At 46.3% G+C, this 18,268-nt stretch overlaps 1 protein-coding gene across 6 annotated transcripts in view; it reads left to right on the forward strand.

Annotated features, from left to right (window-relative positions):
• ADA (adenosine deaminase) overlaps positions 1-18,268 on the forward strand; it is a 75,635-nt gene that overhangs the window by 20,218 nt on the left and 37,149 nt on the right. For 2 of the 6 annotated variants that reach the window (XM_065565924.1, XM_065565927.1), the window contains exons 5-11: positions 694-809; positions 4,193-4,317; positions 8,338-8,409; positions 9,608-9,709; positions 11,465-11,532; positions 12,051-12,180; positions 13,635-16,671. In XM_065565924.1, coding sequence (XP_065421996.1) covers positions 694-809; positions 4,193-4,317; positions 8,338-8,409; positions 9,608-9,709; positions 11,465-11,532; positions 12,051-12,180; positions 13,635-13,739 — 718 coding nt within the window. In that variant the 3' untranslated portion in view covers positions 13,740-16,671. Of the gene's footprint in view, positions 1-693; positions 810-4,192; positions 4,318-8,337; positions 8,410-9,607; positions 9,710-11,464; positions 11,533-12,050; positions 13,283-13,353; positions 16,672-16,970; positions 17,092-18,268 lie in introns of those variants that run through there. The other 4 variants (XM_065565926.1, XR_010592265.1, XR_010592264.1 and 1 more) reach the window with 4 other exon arrangements.

The raw sequence follows: 18,268 nt of genomic DNA on the forward strand, positions 1-18,268 counted from the left end.
TTTGTGTCACTCCGCTCACTGCTGCCAGGATAGTGCAAAGCTCTGCATCTTAATAAGACTTTCTGGCCAAAAAAGAGAAAAGAAAAAAGTTCCTCTTCCCTAGCTGGCAAACCGGTTCATTTACTTAAAGAAATACAGTGATCTATCACGGGGTTTGTGGAAGTGTCTCTCTGGCCAACATGCATCCCATGCAGCTCAGCAGTGCCACCTCCCTTGTCCTCCAAACAGATGTGGTCACTGAGGACCTCAGTTACAAAGGAGGCTAGTGCTGCACATAGGTGCAAACGGAGATTCACAGATGAGCCTAAGGGAGTCAGAGGCCTAACCTGCTTAGACACGTCTGTAAATGCTACTAGGTGCCTAAATACCTTTGTAAATCTGGCCCTGAAACGACAGTTCCTGGCAGACCATGCTCCCTCTTGCTCTGAGGGGGCTGGTCCAGTGTTCAACATGAGGGTGGCTGCAGTATACTCCTTTTTTGATATAAATGTGGCCCTTAGCTTTCTAGCATTTTGCCAGTGTGGTCACATTGGTTGGGCAGTGTTTGGATTCTCCTGTATTTAACAGCCCACAGCAATAATACAAGTAGCTCAGTGATGTTACCGTTCGGGAAGCAGTTTCTCTTCCTCTGGGATTGCTGGGGTGCCGAACCTCACGAGCTTGCTAGCTAACTTCGAAGTTTTCTCCCCGCAGGGGCGACCTCACTCCGGATGAAGTGGTTCACCTCGTTAATCAGGGATTACAGGATGGAGAAAGGGATTTCAACATCAAAGCCAGGTCTATTCTATGCTGCATGCGCCATATGCCAAGTAATGTATTACAGTTCACCTGCTGCTCTGCTCCCTCCTTTCCTGACCCTTTGGGGTGTGTGAAATGCCTTGAATTGAGATCCTTTGGGGAAATATTAGGGAAGCATCCCTTGCTCAGTTCTGGGTTGAATGCTGTCTCAGTGCTGTGGGAAGGTGATGGCTATTTCCCATGTAGGTGCTGGTGGAAGAGAGAGGCTGAGGGAGGAGAAGCCACTCTTCAAACCCACTCAGTGATTTCCAGCTCTTTTATCTCCGGGGAGGGGGTAAATCTGACATTGCCCCAGTCTCAAGATTGAAGGATGCCAGCTCAGTTTTTTCTATTTCTGCAAAAAGCCATTTCTAACCAGCTTAGAGTTGTGCTCAGGTTAGTCAAAGCCACTTTATAGGGTAGAGTACATGCTCTGGCGTATCAGATGGATAGCAGCATCTCTTAGAGGTGCAAAACGGAGGTTAAGCGGAGTGGGTGTCATTCATTTCCGTTTCCTGCAGCTAGCTTTAAAATGAAAACCAAGAGCTGGGTAGAGTGACGCAGGACAGCTTCAGCTGGAGTTAGAGGAGATGTGGCCTGGTTAAGGGATTGCTTGTTACACCTGGGATTCAGGGCAGACAGGTTGCTTGTGAAGAGACTATTAGTTTAGGGTTACCATTCGTCCGGATTTACCCAGACATGTCCTCCTTTTTGTGCTAAAAATAGCGTCCGGGGGGGAATTTGTAAAGCACTCAAAATGTCCGGGATTTCCCCCCTCCCCCGGCAGAGCAGAGCGAGCGGCTGGGAGGGCTGCAGGAAAGTCCCGGGCTGGACTCCGGAGCAGCTGTAGAGGAGCTCCGCCCTGCATTCTGAGCTGGCAGCTCTCCCCTGCAGCCCAGTCCGGCAGCACTGTGCAGGGCCAGGGACCGGGTTTTGTTGTGCTGGGGAGCGCAGCCACGTGTCCGGTTCGCACAGAGCCCAACACCCTGTTCTGAGCAGCAGGGTAAGGGGGCCAGGGGGCAGGAGAAGGGGCAGGGAGGTTCTGGAGGGGGCAGTCAAGAAATGGGGGGGGGCTTTTGGGGGGGAGTGGAGAAAGTTTTGGGCAGTCAGGGTACAGGTAGGGGGTAGGGTCCTGGGGGGCAGTTGGGGGGGTCTTGGGAGGGGGCAGTTAGGGGACAAGGAACAGGGAGTCTTAGGTAGGGGGTGGGGTTCTGGAGGGCAGTTAGGAGCAGGGGTCCCAGGAGGGGGCAGTCAGGGGACAAGGAGCGGGGGGGTGGGGGGCTGGGAGTTCTGGGGGGGAGCTGTCAGGGGGCAGGAGTGGGGAGAGGGATCGGAGCAGTCAGGGGACAGGGAGCAGAGGGGTTTAGATGGGTTGGGAGTTCTGGGGGGGAGCTGTCAGGGGGCAGGAGTGGGGAGAGGGATCGGAGCAGTCAGGGGACAGGGAGCAGAGGGGTTTAGATGGGTTGGGAGTTCTGGGGGGGGGCTGTCAGGGGGCAGGAGTGCGGAGAGGGATCGGAGCGCGGAGAGGGATCGGAGCAGTCAGGGGACAGGGAGCAGAGGGGTTTAGATGGGTTGGGAGTTCTGGGGGGGGCTGTCAGGGGGTGGGGAGTGGTTGGATGGGGCATGGGAGTCCCAGGGGTCTGTCTGGGGGTGGGGGTGTGGATAAGGGTTGGGGCAGTCAGGGGACAAGAGGCAGGGAGGCTTAGATAGGGAGTGGAGTCCTGGGGGGCAGTTAGGGGCAGGGGTCCCAGGAGGGGGCAGTCAGGGGACAAGGAACGGGGGGAGGGTTGGGGGTTCTGGGGGGGGCAGGAAGTGGGAGGGGCAGGGGCGGGGCTAGGGCGGGGCTCCTCCCGTCCTCTTTTTTGCTTGCTGAAATATGGTAACCCTATATTAGTTATATGTTGAAATACCACATATATAATATGCCTTCTTCTAATTCTGGTATTAAACAAACCAAACCCTTGAAATACACTGCTTCAGTCCATACTGGAATCTCATTCAGTATTATCCCCTTCCATGAGAGAGATGGGGAAACTTGAGCTCCTAGTTGAGAATGAAACAAATTTCTGGACTCCTTTGGGAGGTGGGGTTGGAAATGTGTATCCTATATTGCTGTTCCCAGCATCCCAAAGCACAGTGTAGAAAAAAAATGACCAGCAGTTAAAAGCAGTAACAAAGGTAACTTCAAGTACTTCAGGTAAAGTTTCAGAGTAGATGCCCAAGTTGGAAACATTCCATGGCCACGGAGAACAATTATATAATGAGCGCACTTCCATTGTCTGGTTATGATGAGGGCTAACTAAACAATCCACTGTTTCTGAAGGCTTTCTGCAGGACCAGGTCAAAAAAACAAGTGAAATACACTAAGCCACATTCATTAAAGGCCAAAAATGTAAAAAAACATGTAGGTGCCTGAAAATGCTGCCAGGAGCCAGTGGGATTTTGAAAGGCGCCTAAACATTTTTGAAAATCCCACTAGGTGTCTATCTGCTTTTATACTCCTGGATTCTGCACTAAAAAAAATAAAAATTCTGCGCATTTTATTTGTCAAAATAACACTGCATAATCACACCAGTTTCAAATATTTTGGTAAGTTATTTGAAAATACCGGTCAGCAAGTATGTCTGTAACAATACAGACAAACACAAAAATGAGTGTTAAAGAAACCTCTGTGACACCCAGTTCCTGTTTCTCTGCCCTCTTCCCTCCCGCCCCCAGAGCCCAGCCGAGAGTGCCAGACACCTACAACCCCTCCCTCCTCAGAGCCCAGCCGTGCCCCCCCTTCCCCAGCCAATACACCTGAACCCCCTCCTCCTCAGAGCCCAGCCATGGCCCCCCTTGATTCCTGTTACTAGAAAAGCCCCTTCTGATTTCAGCTCTGTACAAAGCATCACCCTGCGAAGTGAAGCATTCTGTGATAATGAGAAAGCGGGGGCTTGCAGCTGGGAATTCTTCCCCTATCATGTAGTCAGGCACATGCATTCTAAAGTGCAAAGTAATGGTGCAATACAATCTATTGGGGATGACTCATGCAGTTTTGCTCTTGTCAAGGGCTGTAATGATAATGAAGGGCTCCACCTAGGCAGGCCTAATAACCAGGGCTAAAACCTGTCATGCCTGCCAACTTTACAGGCAGTGAGCTTATTTGTTCCTCTCTGGCTCTGGTCTGTAAATCTGGCTCTAGGATTTTGTTGCTTTTTATAGGGCTTCAAACTTGGGGGAAATCCTGGAAATGAACTTAATTTTTCTAGTCATAAGAACGGCCATACTGGGTCGGACCAATGGTCCATCCAGCCCCAAATCCTGTCTTCCGATAGTGTCCAATGCCAGGTGAACAGCCACATCGGTTTGGACAAGAGCTCAGGGGTGACCCTGGGGGAATGTTTTTCCTGAATCCTGCTGCTCTTCTTTCCAGGCTGGTCGTTGGAGGTGGTGGAGCTGTGTAAGAAATACCAGAACAATACGGTGGTAGCCATAGACCTGGCTGGGGATGAGTTGTTGCTGGCTGAGACCTTCCCAGAGCATAGGAAGGCTTATGAGGTTTGTTCAATGAGCTTCTCGAAAAATCTTGCATCATATTCTTTCTAGTTCGTGCAGACAGAGCACAGTACAAAGGGGATCTGGCAAATAGTTCAGATCCAAAATGGCCTGTAGGACTTATACATGTCTTAAAATTACTAGAAGTGTTTTATTGGCATAGCAGAAATACTACTTTTAATTTGGTTTTTAACTTACTAATAGAGCATATACATAATTTAAGTATAAAGAGATGTTTTGATTTAAATGTGTCCCAGCCAGGGCCGGCTCCAGCTTTTTTGCCGCCCCAAGCAGCGAGTGGGGGGGGGAAGCCGCAATTGGCTGCACTTCGGCGGCTGCTGTACCGTGCCGGTTCATTCTTCGGCGGCAATTCAGCAGCCAGTCCTTCCCTCCGAGAGGGACTGAGGGACTTGCCCCCAAAGACCCAGACGTGCCGCCCCTTTCCATTGGCTGCCCCAAGCACCTGCTTCCTTCGCTGGTGCCTGGAGCTGGCCCTGGTCCCCGCTGCGATCACAACCTTGGTTCTGCAGCACTGAGCTAGTGCACACAACCACAAAGTGAAATGGATGGTAAAATGATCCTGCATTCAGATCCGCCTGGGTGCTCCAGTGAATCTGCATTGGGCTACCTGCTTACATTGCTTTGCAGCATCAGAACTCAATACCAAAGATGAAGCTGGCTAGTCCCTCTTCACTGTCTCCAGCTGAGTAAAACACAAAAACTAAATCAATCAGACAAAGAGTGTAAACGTATGTTCAAAGTTTTTTTTTCCATTATAATAAACTAAGATGATGGTATTGGAGGAGACTTCTTTCCTGAAATATATTCTTTTTAACTAGACCATGTTACTTTACTGTAGCTTAAAAAGGAAGCCCAATGCAAATATCTCCTATCTGTATATAGGGATTTTAGGACTCTAGTGGTGATTGTATTTAAGAAGTTACATGATTGGCATAGGTCAGTGGGATCTGAGGGTGCTCAGGAATATAGCCTGAAAGGACACTGGATTTAAAAATAGTGCTTGGTGTCAGGTGATTGGTTCAGGTAGAATCATGGATATCTCAGGGGTATACTGTTGTAGTTAACAGTCCAACTGCCATCTGTGGCTGTCCTGGGAATCAATACAAATGTCCTAATGTGAAAGCAAAAACTTGAGGGCGAGGGGAAGAGTATATAAGAAATATACTTTGTTTTGCATGGCCTTGAACTTTTGTACTTTCACAATTGGTATCTCCTTGCTTAAATGCCCAATGCCATTTTTAAAATCCATGCAGTTTCTCACTTGCTATTGTAAGGGAAAATCCAGTGTTATCCAAGACCCTGTAGGCCCAGGCCTCATGTCAAGCTGACATTAGTTGCTCATCACGTTATGTCCAGGTAATTTAAAGGTTGATAAAACAAGATGGAAAATACGTTTATCAATTAATATCTAGCTTGCTATGCGTGGGGTCTCAAAGTCCAAATTTCTCAACCCAAAGGATTTGAATTGTTCTTGTCTGAAAGTCAGCGTCTCATTCAGACTCAGAGAAACACGAAAGGAACAAAAGTTCCAATTTGTCAGGCTTTCTCTGCCGGCATGAAAGTAGAATGCTCCCTTTCTAAATTGCCCTCATACTGGAGCTTCACACACCAACAATAGTATGGATAATATGACTTATGAAATGAGAGGCTTATGATGAAGGGATCAGATATCTGCGCTTGGACCGGCATTCCCAGTTTTCAGTTGTGTTGCCATTTAAACTCTGGCTGGCAGGAGTCAATGACTGTCACTACAATTGGGGATAGTAGGGGAAGTTCTGTTTGTAAATTGCCTGCAGTAGGTTGTGGGGAGATAATGGGGAGAAACCATGTAAAGATCTTGACGCTGTGACTTTAGATAATTAGCTGGTGCTAATCTCCTAGGTAAGTGATGTTATAAACCAAAGAAGCATGCAGAGAGAAATGGACAGTCTCCTTGGTTAGGAAGTTCTGGGTTATTTAGAGCCAGAGGAGGCTGTTTGGAGGGGATGTCTTTACAGCAATCGGGGGCGGTGTGATTGCAGTTCATGTAGACATACCTGAGCTAAGCTTTAATCCAGCTATTTGAGATCGTGGAGCAGTGAAGGTGTGAGAGCACGTGCTTCGGTGTGGACTGTAGAGACCTGCCTGTAACCCTGTGTCATTGTTGGGCAGCGACCCCACTCTGTGCGCTGCTGCAGCTTCACTGCTCTGGAACCTGAGCTAGCTAGATTAAATCTAGCTCCCGTATGTCTTCCCGAGCTCCAGTTGCACCTGTGATTGCAGTGTAGACATACCCTGAGTGGAGGTGGGGGAGATATTCCTGGCTTCCCTTCTCCCCAGCGCACCCCCCCACACCCACAGAAATCTCTGTTTTCTAATCCGCATGGCGCACCAGAGGGGGATACATAAATGAACAATAAAAGTAAGCAGACACATTGCCTCTTAATTTGCTTCATGTGCGTGACTTTGGTAAAGTGAGCTGGCAAAATGATGGGAATTGGGCAGGCAGGGAGATTCACTCTGGGGTCATTGCCCTGAGAGCTGGCCTGTACATTTAACACACGTTGGAAACAAAATAGTGTTTAAAACAAAACTTTGTTCATCTTTAAGACCTCTGGCTTCAGAGCCACCTCATGCAGTCCTGGCACAGTCAAAGCTCCCACAGACTTCAGCAGGAGTTTTGCCTGAACACGGATTTTGTCTTGTTGACTCTGGGTTCTCTGAAACACATTGCTCAGAGCCCTAACCTGAAGGCCCTGCCATGCTTCATTGAAGACAATGGCAAAACTCTCATTGACTCTTACTTCATCAAACATAGGGATCAGTAGGAGGAGCATTGCACTCTGATAGTTCAGAGCCCAGTCCAAAGCTCGCTGGAGTCATTCCATAGATTTCAGGGGGGGTTGGATTAATCTGTTCATCCTCAGAACGCCCCAAATTAGCAGTTTCTGACACGAGTGAAAGGCCAATGTGAAGGGAAGGGAGGGTAAGCTTAGCCCTGACTGAATGGTCAGCCTTCGGGGTAACTGTCTGAGTCCCTGTTCTGTGCAGGACATACGACAAGTGTGTGTTAAAACAAAGCTATCATTGCAGACACAGGGAGTCTCGATTTAATTTCAAATAGACGCAACTAGGCTTTTCTTATTAACATACCAAGCGGAGCTGTGTCTTACCCAGTAGTTCAGAGCGGAGCCTGGATATGCAGTGGCTGCAAACCAAGTGGAAAATTCACAAAGCATGTGAAAAATTCAGTAATACAAAACAGCAACTTCCTGAAGGGGGTGTGTGTACGTGCATGCTGCCTCTGGTAAAATCCCTATAATATCAGCTCAGTGCCCATTTCCACACTCAGGACTTTGGGTTTGGGATTTCCCGGATCCGTAGAATTCTGTTTAGTCACTGATGAAAAGTGCCATGCTGAGAGCCTCTGAGACAGCAGGCCCTCCTCTCTAGAACAGGTACGGCTCAGGCGACAGCAGTGGGAATTTCCCCCCTGCCCATCACCTCAGCCAGCGTGCCTCCAGGGGAGGAGAATCTTCAAGGCTCAGTTAGTCCTTGGTCTATCTGCTGAGACTGCCAGCAAGAGGGACAGTTGTAGTTGTGGGGGTGTTTGTGTGATGTGGACACCAGGGACTGGATTGAGACTCACCAAACTCGCTGCATGTGGACTATGAATAACTGCCAGCTGGTGACTGCTTTCATTGCCTAGTCCTGGCTGGGCTTCCCAGACACTCACCTACCCAGCTCCTACACTGTCTGAGATTGGTAATTGATTTTCTTCTCGTTTTGATTGTGTTGCTCCACAGTCGTTACTCCTGGGGTTGGAGCGCTTGGCTGCTCTAGAGATCTCAGCCTAATGATCTGTTGAAAGCATTCGCTCTGTCTTGAAGGCTGAGAGTAGGGTCGGTGGTGGGGCTGCTGTCCTGATAGTTTGTTCACATCTCTCCCCCCCTGCCCCTGCCTCTGTGCCTCCCTAAACTCACAGCAGCGTTTTCACTCTTTGCTTCATGTGGGTTTTTCCAGGAAGCTGAAAGATGTGGCATTCATCGCACCGTCCATGCTGGGGAGGTTGGGTCACCCTCTGTCATCAAGGAGGTAAGAAACCCCAGGGCAGGGCAGTGGAATAAGTTACAGCAGAGCTGCAGAATACTCTGTATTGTAATGCAGGGAACAAAGGTGCTGGGCCAGGATTTGGCCCTAGCTACTCAGTAGCCCCTGGGAGCCAAATCCCCCCATTGCTCTAAGGGAGCAGAGTAGGGTGGATTTGATTTAAATCACTAGTTAGGAAGACTCGATTTAATCGTGGATTTCCACATAAAAATGCATTCTTGTTGGTTGTTATAACCTTAATACATATTCTTCACAGCTCAGAGATAGATGTAGGTTTCATTTTTAGAAGGTACACACTATACATTTTTAAGTGATTTATTTTGAAAACTTATCCGATTAGTTTTACAGCTATATCGGAAAATGAATGATTGTTTGGTTATTTCATTTACCAAAGGTAATTGAAGCAGATATTTATGAAGTCATTGGGAGGTGAACTATCTCCAATTCAAAAGGTTAATCATTAATATTTGGAGGATTTTCTTGCCATGCTGTACTAGGAGGAGAACATCACCAGACAGACATATAAATTGTTTTATTTAACTAAAACAACAACGTTATGTATTCTGGATTTTTTTCTTCAACAGCAAAACTAAGCATCTCTGATGGTATCTTCTAGATTGAGCACTGAGTCCCATTGGGTAGATAGAAAGATTAACCTAAATAATCTATACAGAAGCCCCTGGAACCGCATAAGATTGGGTCCCTAATCCATGAACTATTAGAACACATTTACAAAACTTTTCTTAGACATTACATGAATATATTGTCTCATACTATAGAATTAGAATTTATCATCCCTATATCCCTATTCCATGATGAGACAGTATAGCTCAAAAATATATCTTTATCTTTAGATAGGTGTTTTCCTCAAAAAGCATTTTATCAAAAAAATCCATTTTAAATAAAAAAAATCCATTTTTTTTAAATCATTGATTTTTATCCACCCTGGAGCAGAGTCTGTGCATCATACAAAGAGGGAGCGAGAGATGGAGACTTGTATAGCGCTCGGAAGGATCAGGCCCTCCTAGGAGCTGGGCCCCCATGTCATGCAGGCAGTGGATTGGAGTCCTGGTATGGGGCTTGGAGGGCTCAGGAGCTCCTGTGGGCCGGCCTGATCCTCTGGGGAGCAGGAGTCAGGCCCTTGCACAGAGCTGAGACTTTACATGTTTTCTATTCTCTACAGGCAATCAATGTTCTGAAGACAGAACGGATCGGCCACAGCTACCATGTCCTGGAAGACCCAGCCCTTTATAGGGAGCTGTTGAGTAGGAAGATGCATTTTGAGGTAATGACTAATTCTGCAGGGGTGGCAGTTGTGTAACCATCGCCTTGTTCTGACTGAGGGTAAGAGATCTGCCCTCATTTGGGTTGCATGACAAGTCAGCACTTTGGATAATGAGCATGGACATAAATGCCTTTACTATAGGGGTGAAATTGCTGCCACCTGGAGTCCAAGCGCTGACAGCGTTTGGAGTGAAATCTGCCTGCTACACCACAGTTTGAATTTAGCTGAGGCTATGGTGGAAAACAGACATACAAGGCTCCAGCATGTTGCTAACTGGGCTGTTGAGCAGAAATGCGATGTCAACAAGGGCATACAAGTTTGGATCTCACTCTGTGCTGAGTGCCAGAGGTCACGTCATGCTCAGCCTGGGGGAAAGGGAGCCTTTATTATCTAGTCCATCTTCAGCTGATCCTTGGAGCAGCACTGGCTCTCTGAGTAGAGAGATGCCTTTACCCCTTCCCAGGGAGAGGGTGAGTGGCCATGGTGTTAGGCTCACAGGAGTCACAGTGGGGAGAGTGGTGGCAGGTGAGATCTTGAAGAACCTGGTACTTCTAAAAGGTCCCAGCTTTGGGAACATGTCTTCCTCAGACATGCAAAAGAACAAAACCCGGTCTGGGCCTTTAGTATATACTAACCAGTCCAGTAGAACCTCAAAGATACAAACACAAGAGTTATGGGCTCACTGGTCAACCGGACACCCGTTGGAATGGGAAGTAATCAGGCAGCAGCAGACACACGCATGCACAAAAAAGCAAATACTTTATTCATTCAGGGCTTTAGCCCTGGGACTTGGGGCTTCAGACGGGGGGCAGGTGGTTAGGGCTGCAGCCGCAGGGTGAGGAGGGTCAGGGCTCCAGGCAGGGGGCGGGTATCAAGGCTTCTGACGCTCTGGAGCACCGGGGCTCAGGGCTTCAGCCCCTGGCTCCTTTCCAGGCCTCAACCCCAGCACTCTCCCCATAGCTAGAGCCCCAGTGCCCCCCGCCCTGCTGAAACGGGGAATGGAGCCGTGGGGAGCCCCAGAACCCCCTGCAGGGCAGATGCTGGGAACAGAGCTGCAGAGCTGAAGCTCTGAGCCCAGGCACCCCCTCTGAGGCTGAAACAGAGAGCGGAGCCAGGGAACTGAAGCCCTGAGCCCCAGCGCTCTCCCCAGATCTAAAGTCCTAAGTCCTTGTGCTACCAAGGGTCAGAAGCCCTGACCCTTCCACCCCCGCCCCCCAAGGGCTGCAGCCCCAACTCCCCAGTGGTTGAAGTCCCTAAGGTCTTGTTCAGAGCTATGCACGTTTCAGAGTTACAGATAACCTCCGTTCCTGAGGTGTCTGTAACTCCAAGGTTCTACTGTAAAACCATCCTGAGCAGATGGCTGTGGTCACTTTCCTAGCTAGGCTTTCCTTTATACATGGCAAAGTCATAGCTCACTGCTCCCTGTGATGGGGGCTGTTCTACCAGAATGGCTGGGTGGGGTGGGGTGGGAGGGAGAGGTGGGATGGGAATGATAAGGGGCTTCTGTGTACGGGCAGAAATGCATAGCCGGGAAATAAAAGTGCTCAAAAATGTTTATATCCAGCAGACATGGGGATAAATGCTTGTTGCAGAGGCTGGGATTTGATGATCATTATTGTTTTCACAGAGCTATAAATCTACATGGTGCTTTTCAGGCCCAGTCCCTGCCTGGAGAGCTTCCGAATTTGTGTGCAGCAGTATTATGGAAGAGACTGACTCTGCCTTTTTTTTTTTTTTTGCCCCATACACATATAGACCTGTCCTTGGTCCAGTATCCTGACCGGAGCATGTGATCCAGACTTTAGGAAACACCCAGTAATTCAGTAAGATGTTTAAATATATTATTTTCAAGTAACTAACTCAGGCTTCATTTATGTATAGCTGCTTTATTACTTCACATGAGAAGCAAGTTCTAACCATTTGTCAGAGCATTGTGCATCGGCTAAGGGACCAGTTCAGAGGAGCTGTAACAAATATGCTGATAGATTTTTATCCTTAAGGAGAGCTTTCTGCCCGCCTCAGGCCCCTGTTCTGAGCAGACAGGAGGCTAAGCCCCAGATTGCAGTGCATTGCTGTGGGCTCTGGAGCGGGTAGTGGGGCCAGACACTTTGAACATCTGTCCAACCAATGGTTTGTTGTTGCATTTAAAAAGTAGGATGGTGAATAGCAACGTGAAGTTTTGGAATGCAAACTACAGCTTTGATAGGAATTTGTTTATCTAGCTAGATACAAAGTAGCCAAATTGGGTGGAAAGCTGTGGATTTTTTAGTGTATTTTACACTTGGAAAAACACAAACTATGCGAACTTTAATATTTGTCCCACTTTAAATTGTTTTCCCAGGTTTATGAATGATAAAGCCAATTACTCCCTGAACTCTGATGACCCGCTCATTTTTAATTCTTCAATTGAGACTGATTACAAAATAGCTAAGCAGTTCCTGGACTTCACGGAAGAGGAGTTCAAGAGAGTGGTAAGTTGTTGTGAGATGTTCTGTGCAAAGCTTGTGCTGGAGCCTAACATGATTCATCGTTTCTGAGGTAAATCTCATTTTTAAACATGAAACCAGAAGAGAGTTCAGTGGTGTTAAAACTGGGGGGAGAAAAAGCTGAATTATGTGGGGCGCAACAGTAGTTTTCAACAGGAGCATGTGAAGATAGTTTTTTGAGTTCACTTCAGCAGGTGGGGGTGAAGGGGTGCTGGCACTGAGTTGTATGAGGCATACAAATGGCCGTCTGGAAAGAATGCAGAAAACCGAGTATAAGTTCTATGGGTGTTTAGACCAGGATGATCTGCAGAGATCCAGCACACTTGACTCTAGCCTACTGCATGGGGCTTCACTAAGGATGAGTCAAGATGCAAATTCTTCACTGAATAGTTCCTCAGACTGGAATTGAGCAACAGAATGTGGGGATGTCAGTGGCAGGTCACTCGCTGCCCTTCCCTATGTATTTGACTATGATCCCAGTGGCCATTTGCTTTTGCCATTATTTATAGGGTCACATGGTGTCCGTCATTGCATTTTTGCATGCAGATTGGCGTGTGCAGTGTCCTGAAAATCAAATAATTCTGTTTTTCATCTGCCTTGTACCTAAGATAAAGGGACAGAAAAAGAGTCTGATAGAATTTCACTTGTTTGTGGATAACCTCTGATGCTTTCCTGTTTCCCCGTTAGAGGTGCACTGGGTTGAAAGGAGATGTGTACTGTCCAGGCATTCATGCATCCAACCATATCTTGGAAACCAGCTGATTTCCTTTGTGTATGTGTTGGAGCTGAATTTGCAGAATGTAGCTTTGCAGGAGAAAGCACTGGGCCTGTATCACGGGCCTCATTTAAGGAGCAAGAGTCTGTCTTCCTGGAGAGTAGACTTATGCTTTAGTCCTTCCTTCCAGCTGTAGAAAGCTCTGATCTTTATACTGTTAAAACCATGAGCAGTTTTGCTACAGGCTCCTGCAGAAGATGAGCTGTTCCTTTCTGTTTAATGAAAGGAAGCTTATAAATGAAGGAGAGAGACATTTCTGTAAATTGTTAAGGGAAGCCAGTAATGAACTTTGTTACAACAGCAGCATATCAGGCAGGGCCTGATCCAAAGCGCATTGAAGTCAATGAGAGTCTTTCCCTTGACTTTGATAGGCTTTGGATCAGGCCCCTGAACTGCAATTCCTGGAACCCGATAAAGGAATTTAAGACACGTTGTTTATCTCTTGCTTTTTTTAAGCCCCGTTACAAACACTGGGTAGGAAGGAGCAGGTTCCTTGGAAAACTGAGGCTGCTGCAAAGAGCTCAAGAGTAGCAGTGCTAACAAAAGTGCTCATTTGACTTGCACCAACTCACTCACTAGCTCACACTCACTGATGCACAAAGATTTGTGCACTCACACATGTGGGTATTCCCCAGCTATAGCTGTATTTTTCTTTTCCTCCCAGAACATCAATGCAGCTCAGTCCAGCTTCCTGCCTAAGAAAGAAAAGAAGGAGCTTCTCAGTAAGCTGTATGAAGCCTACGGGATGGTCCCGAACAACCCATCCTAATCCTGCTTCTACCAGCCGGCAAGGTGCATTCACCTCTCCCCATGTGTGCTCCACTCCTCTTTGTTTTAGTGGGAGCCTAGGAGGAGGAGATGCTATGGCACCAGCGCATAATACTGGTATTATGCTGAGCTTTACAGTCCGAGGTATACACACTATAAAGCAGTATTTCTATGGTTCCTACCATATATACCTACCTACAACACCCACGTACTAAATAGATAGCTGATTTCCTAGATTTCTGACTCTCAAATGTACAGGTGGAGTTTTCTAGTCTGATTCCATTGTGGCTTATTCCAGTTTTACATCCTGGCAAAATAAGGCCCTGTTTCTTTGTGGTGGTAACAACATTTTGATGTGACTTTTTGGTGCTCTAGTTCCCTTGCTGATCTACCTTAGTCCCTCTCTGCACTACAGAAATAACCATGTTGAGCAGCAGCTGTGGTCAAACCATGGTAGAAGACAGGTTTTTTCCCCCCACCTTGCTTGTGTGCATTGAACTGGGTGAAATTATTTCAGCAAATAGTTTATTTGCTGAAAAATGCAGCTTTAGTCTACTGATCAGACCTGACTGGACCAGGACCCAAGCTGAGCACAACTGACCCGAGAGTGTCAAATCTCTTTTGGAACGGACCTCCTGAACCAGTCCCCATCTGCATCATCACCGCCACCACCTTGTCCTTAGGGCTCAGCCTGGTAGGAGTTGGCCACTCCCGACTCCTCTCTGCTCACCTCCTGCCAATGGTGATGCCTGCATGTCCTCCTGCCAGCTGCCCCCACCTCACTGCGCTGAGTGTGCTGCGAAGTGGGAGGTATTGCAACTTGTCAGCACGCCCAACCCAGAGGGTCAGGTTTTTTCAGATCTGACCCTGACAGACCTACTCTTCTTCCTTGTGAGGAAGAAAGAATTGAATGTGGGTGTCACACATTGCAGGAGACCGCCCTACCCATTGGGCTATGGGATATTCTGGTGTGGGGCTTTCTCCCTCTCCCCTGTGAAAGCTGTTCTACTGTATGTAAATAATTAAATAGTCATTAGAGCTGAGACTTCAACTTGGGTCTCCCACATGCTAGGTGAGTGCCCTAACCACCAGGCTATCAAGTCATTTTCACTTTCTTCCTAGCCCAGTGACTCTTCATTGTCATTCAAAGTGGCAGTTCATAGTCATTCATGGAGATATTGAAAGTAAGTGAGAATGACTCTATATCCTGATGGGTAGGGCACTTTGCTGCAGTGCAGGGACACCTATTCAAATCCCTTTTCCACATCTGACAGAGGGGAACTGAGCTCAGGTCTCCCACCACTGGGCTACAGGTTAGAAGTGAGGTGGTCATCCTCCCCCCAACCCCTACCCTGCATTTCATGATTTCTTCTTTGCTTTTGACAAATGCTCCAAATTGAAAAAGGTCATGTTGGAATGAAACCTTTTGCTTCAACTTGACTTTTCAACTTTTTGAGTCACCAATTTTTTTTTTAAATACTTGTTTTCAATTCAACCCAAAATGAATTTTTTTTTAATTGTCTCAGAATGGCCAGTGATCCGAAAAATCCATTATTCACCCAGTTGTAGTGTGCATGTTATAATCATACGAGAGAACCCTCTTCTAACACTGGTAAATACCTAAATAAATAGTTTATTCACCATTTATTCTTGTTTGTATGGATAGAAAAGACAGTGTTAAAACACAGTTTGGCCATAACGGTATGTAAACAAGGTTTATTTTGTATTGTAAATGGGGACTAAGAACAAGATGGAAAATGCAGCAGTGGTTGCACTTAAGCTTTTTGGTTGCAGAAATACAGTAACTTTTTTTTTTTTAATTTAGCAATTATTTTTTCCTTTTTTTTTATTCATTAAAAAAAAAATCTGTGTCGCAAGACCTTAAATCTCCAAAATGTCACTGCAGATGAGAGCATATAGCTTGGCTTCAGGACACCGGAGGGTATGTTTGGGGATTCCAGAGGCCTCCAGAGCTTTGCTGCATGTACATATAAAGTTAGTGCACATGTTTACAATTTCAGGACAAAATTCTCCTCTCAGATTCTCCACTCCAGCATTTTGCACTTCACATGTGAGTCAGACTCCCAGAGGCTGAATTTTGCTCTCACTCTGTTCTATTTTTTATTAGATTCTTAAAAATGTGGTTAACTTCTATGTTCATTCTTTCTGCCCTCTTTTTGACATAAGGTAACCTTCAGGCACTATTAGTAGAACTAAGTGAAGAAACTAATGAGCATACTGTATATAGTTAAATGTCCCAGCTGCCACAAGTGTTTCAGAAGGTACTTAGCAGAATTCTTGCTGGAAGTCCTGTCTTTAGTATGTTTGAGAATTTACAAAGAAAATATTAACATCATTCCAAAGCCATTTTGGTGCATTATGACACTGTTCTCCTTTTTATGCAAAGAAATGATTGCATGTTTGGTTGACTGTAGGTTTCAGATACTTTTACCTCCGAAGAGTTTGTAAACAGGGCTGAGGAAACTCGGGTGGCAGGGAGTGGGGAGAGCTCCAGTATCACAAGTGGCTGCAAAGACCTGGACCCAAAAGCTACCAACACCAAAAAGTTGCCTTTGATAAAGGGCTACGTTCACCATTCTCCTAGACATTGGAAGACGGCTGGGATTTACTGCTCTGATTTCAGACATCAGCAAGCCAGTGATGGGCTGCTATATTGATTTTTATAATGAATACAAAATGCTCTTCTCTTAAATACATTGTGCGTATATACACAAATATATAAATGAATTATTTTTTTAAAGCCAATGATAAATTGTCAGTGTTAAGAATGATTCTAACATTGCCACCCACAGTCTTTTATTGTTTGGAAATCTCTCTTCAGAAATAGCTTGTGAGAAACAGCTGTTTGCATTCTGGAAACTCTAAGTGAAATGTTGTTCTGGTTTAATAAAATAACTTTATATTTAAAAAAATAATTTTATTTCTAATTTCTGCTTAAAAAGCTAAAGGGAAAGTGTCCAATTCTGCACCATAGTTCTAGCCAAATGTGACCCACATTGTTAGAACCTGGGGGATAATGGGCTCTGCGATTATATTTATATATAAAATAGCATGTCACCAAAATATTAAAGATAAAACATCTACCTACTGACCACCATCACTTGCTGCTGTTTTGACAGGACCTACAAAAAAGTAACATGTTGTGAATTCTTCCTTACTGTAGTTCTATGGGTAACTTTTTTGAAATTTCCTCTCACCTCCATATCCCTAGGGCATCTGCAGGCAATCACAGACAGTGGTGGAATCTATGCAGTTATCCTGAGTGCCACAAAACGGGCTCTGGTTGCTTGAAGGGAGTCCCAAAATTGGAGGTGGGATGGATGGAAGCAGAGGTCAGGATGAACCTGTTCTCCCATTTAGCAGAAGTGTAAATTGGGACTAGCGTCACTGAAATCACAGGAGTTGCACCGTTATAGAATGGATGCATCTTGGATCAGAATCAGGCCCTGGGCGTACACATGGCAGATGTCATTCAGTAAGTTTTGGGCCTGACTTTTTTTTTTTTTTTTCCTCATAATAGTACAAATCAGGAGTAACTCCCTCAAAGTCAGTGGAGTTACACTGGTGTGGAAGGAGACTCCTGTTTGAAGTGCAAACGCATCTCTTGTTCAGACATTGCAGGTTCACAACTTCCTCAGCGCTGTCGATATGAGCTGTTCCAATTTCACACATTGTTTTCCCCATTATGCTCAAAGAAAGAGACATGTCACTGCCAGAAGTGACAGTGTTATTACTGGGCACTGGGCTGTGATTTTTCTGGCATGTAGTCCAAAAACAATGTTTTGTTTGGTGTTTTTTCCCTTCTGAGCTGTGCAGAATTAATCAGAGCTGTGAGGCAAAGCTGAACTTGGAACTGTTCCCTCTGCGGCCAGTTAGATCCTAGTGTCAGCTCACTTTTGGAGGCCGCTTTTGCAAGGGTCTTCCACCACTATGTGTCCGTGTCAGAGTTTCACTTGCACTTCCCATTGAAGTCAGTGGGAGCTCTGTGGGCCCAGCATCTCTGAAAGCCAGGATGTTACTGAATAATATGATGTGCTTGTTCTTTCAGCATAATTGGTGATGGCAGCTGACATGTAGGGTGACTAGCATACTTCCCTATGCTGAATACGCGACACCTGGTAAAATTACTTGTACTCAAGCGAGTTCAACAGCAATCAGTCAGAACTGTGTAGTACAAACGTTCAGATTAACATCTGACTGAGCCCCCTTTAAAAAGCAGTACAGCGTAGTTGGATTCTTTATCATCTCCTTATCTTTAAGGCTTTAGGGTTCACACTAGGGATATAAATACCATTTAAAAAGTTAACCGTTTAAATGATTAAAAATGTCATTTAAAGCATTAACTGATTGAGCAACTGGGGCTGACCCCACTGGCGGGGCGGGGGCCAATCCTGCCGGCATGGCTGGGCCTCTCCAGCTGGGGCTGGGGCTGCTTCTCCCTCCTGCAGAGGGCTGCTGAGGCTGGTGCGGGGTTAACGGTTAAGGTGGGTTAACCAGTAAGACTGTTGC

The sequence above is a fragment of the Chrysemys picta genome, chromosome 13 (genome assembly GCF_011386835.1).
Source record: "Chrysemys picta bellii isolate R12L10 chromosome 13, ASM1138683v2, whole genome shotgun sequence".
In the NCBI taxonomy this organism is placed as follows: domain Eukaryota; kingdom Metazoa; phylum Chordata; order Testudines; family Emydidae; genus Chrysemys; species Chrysemys picta.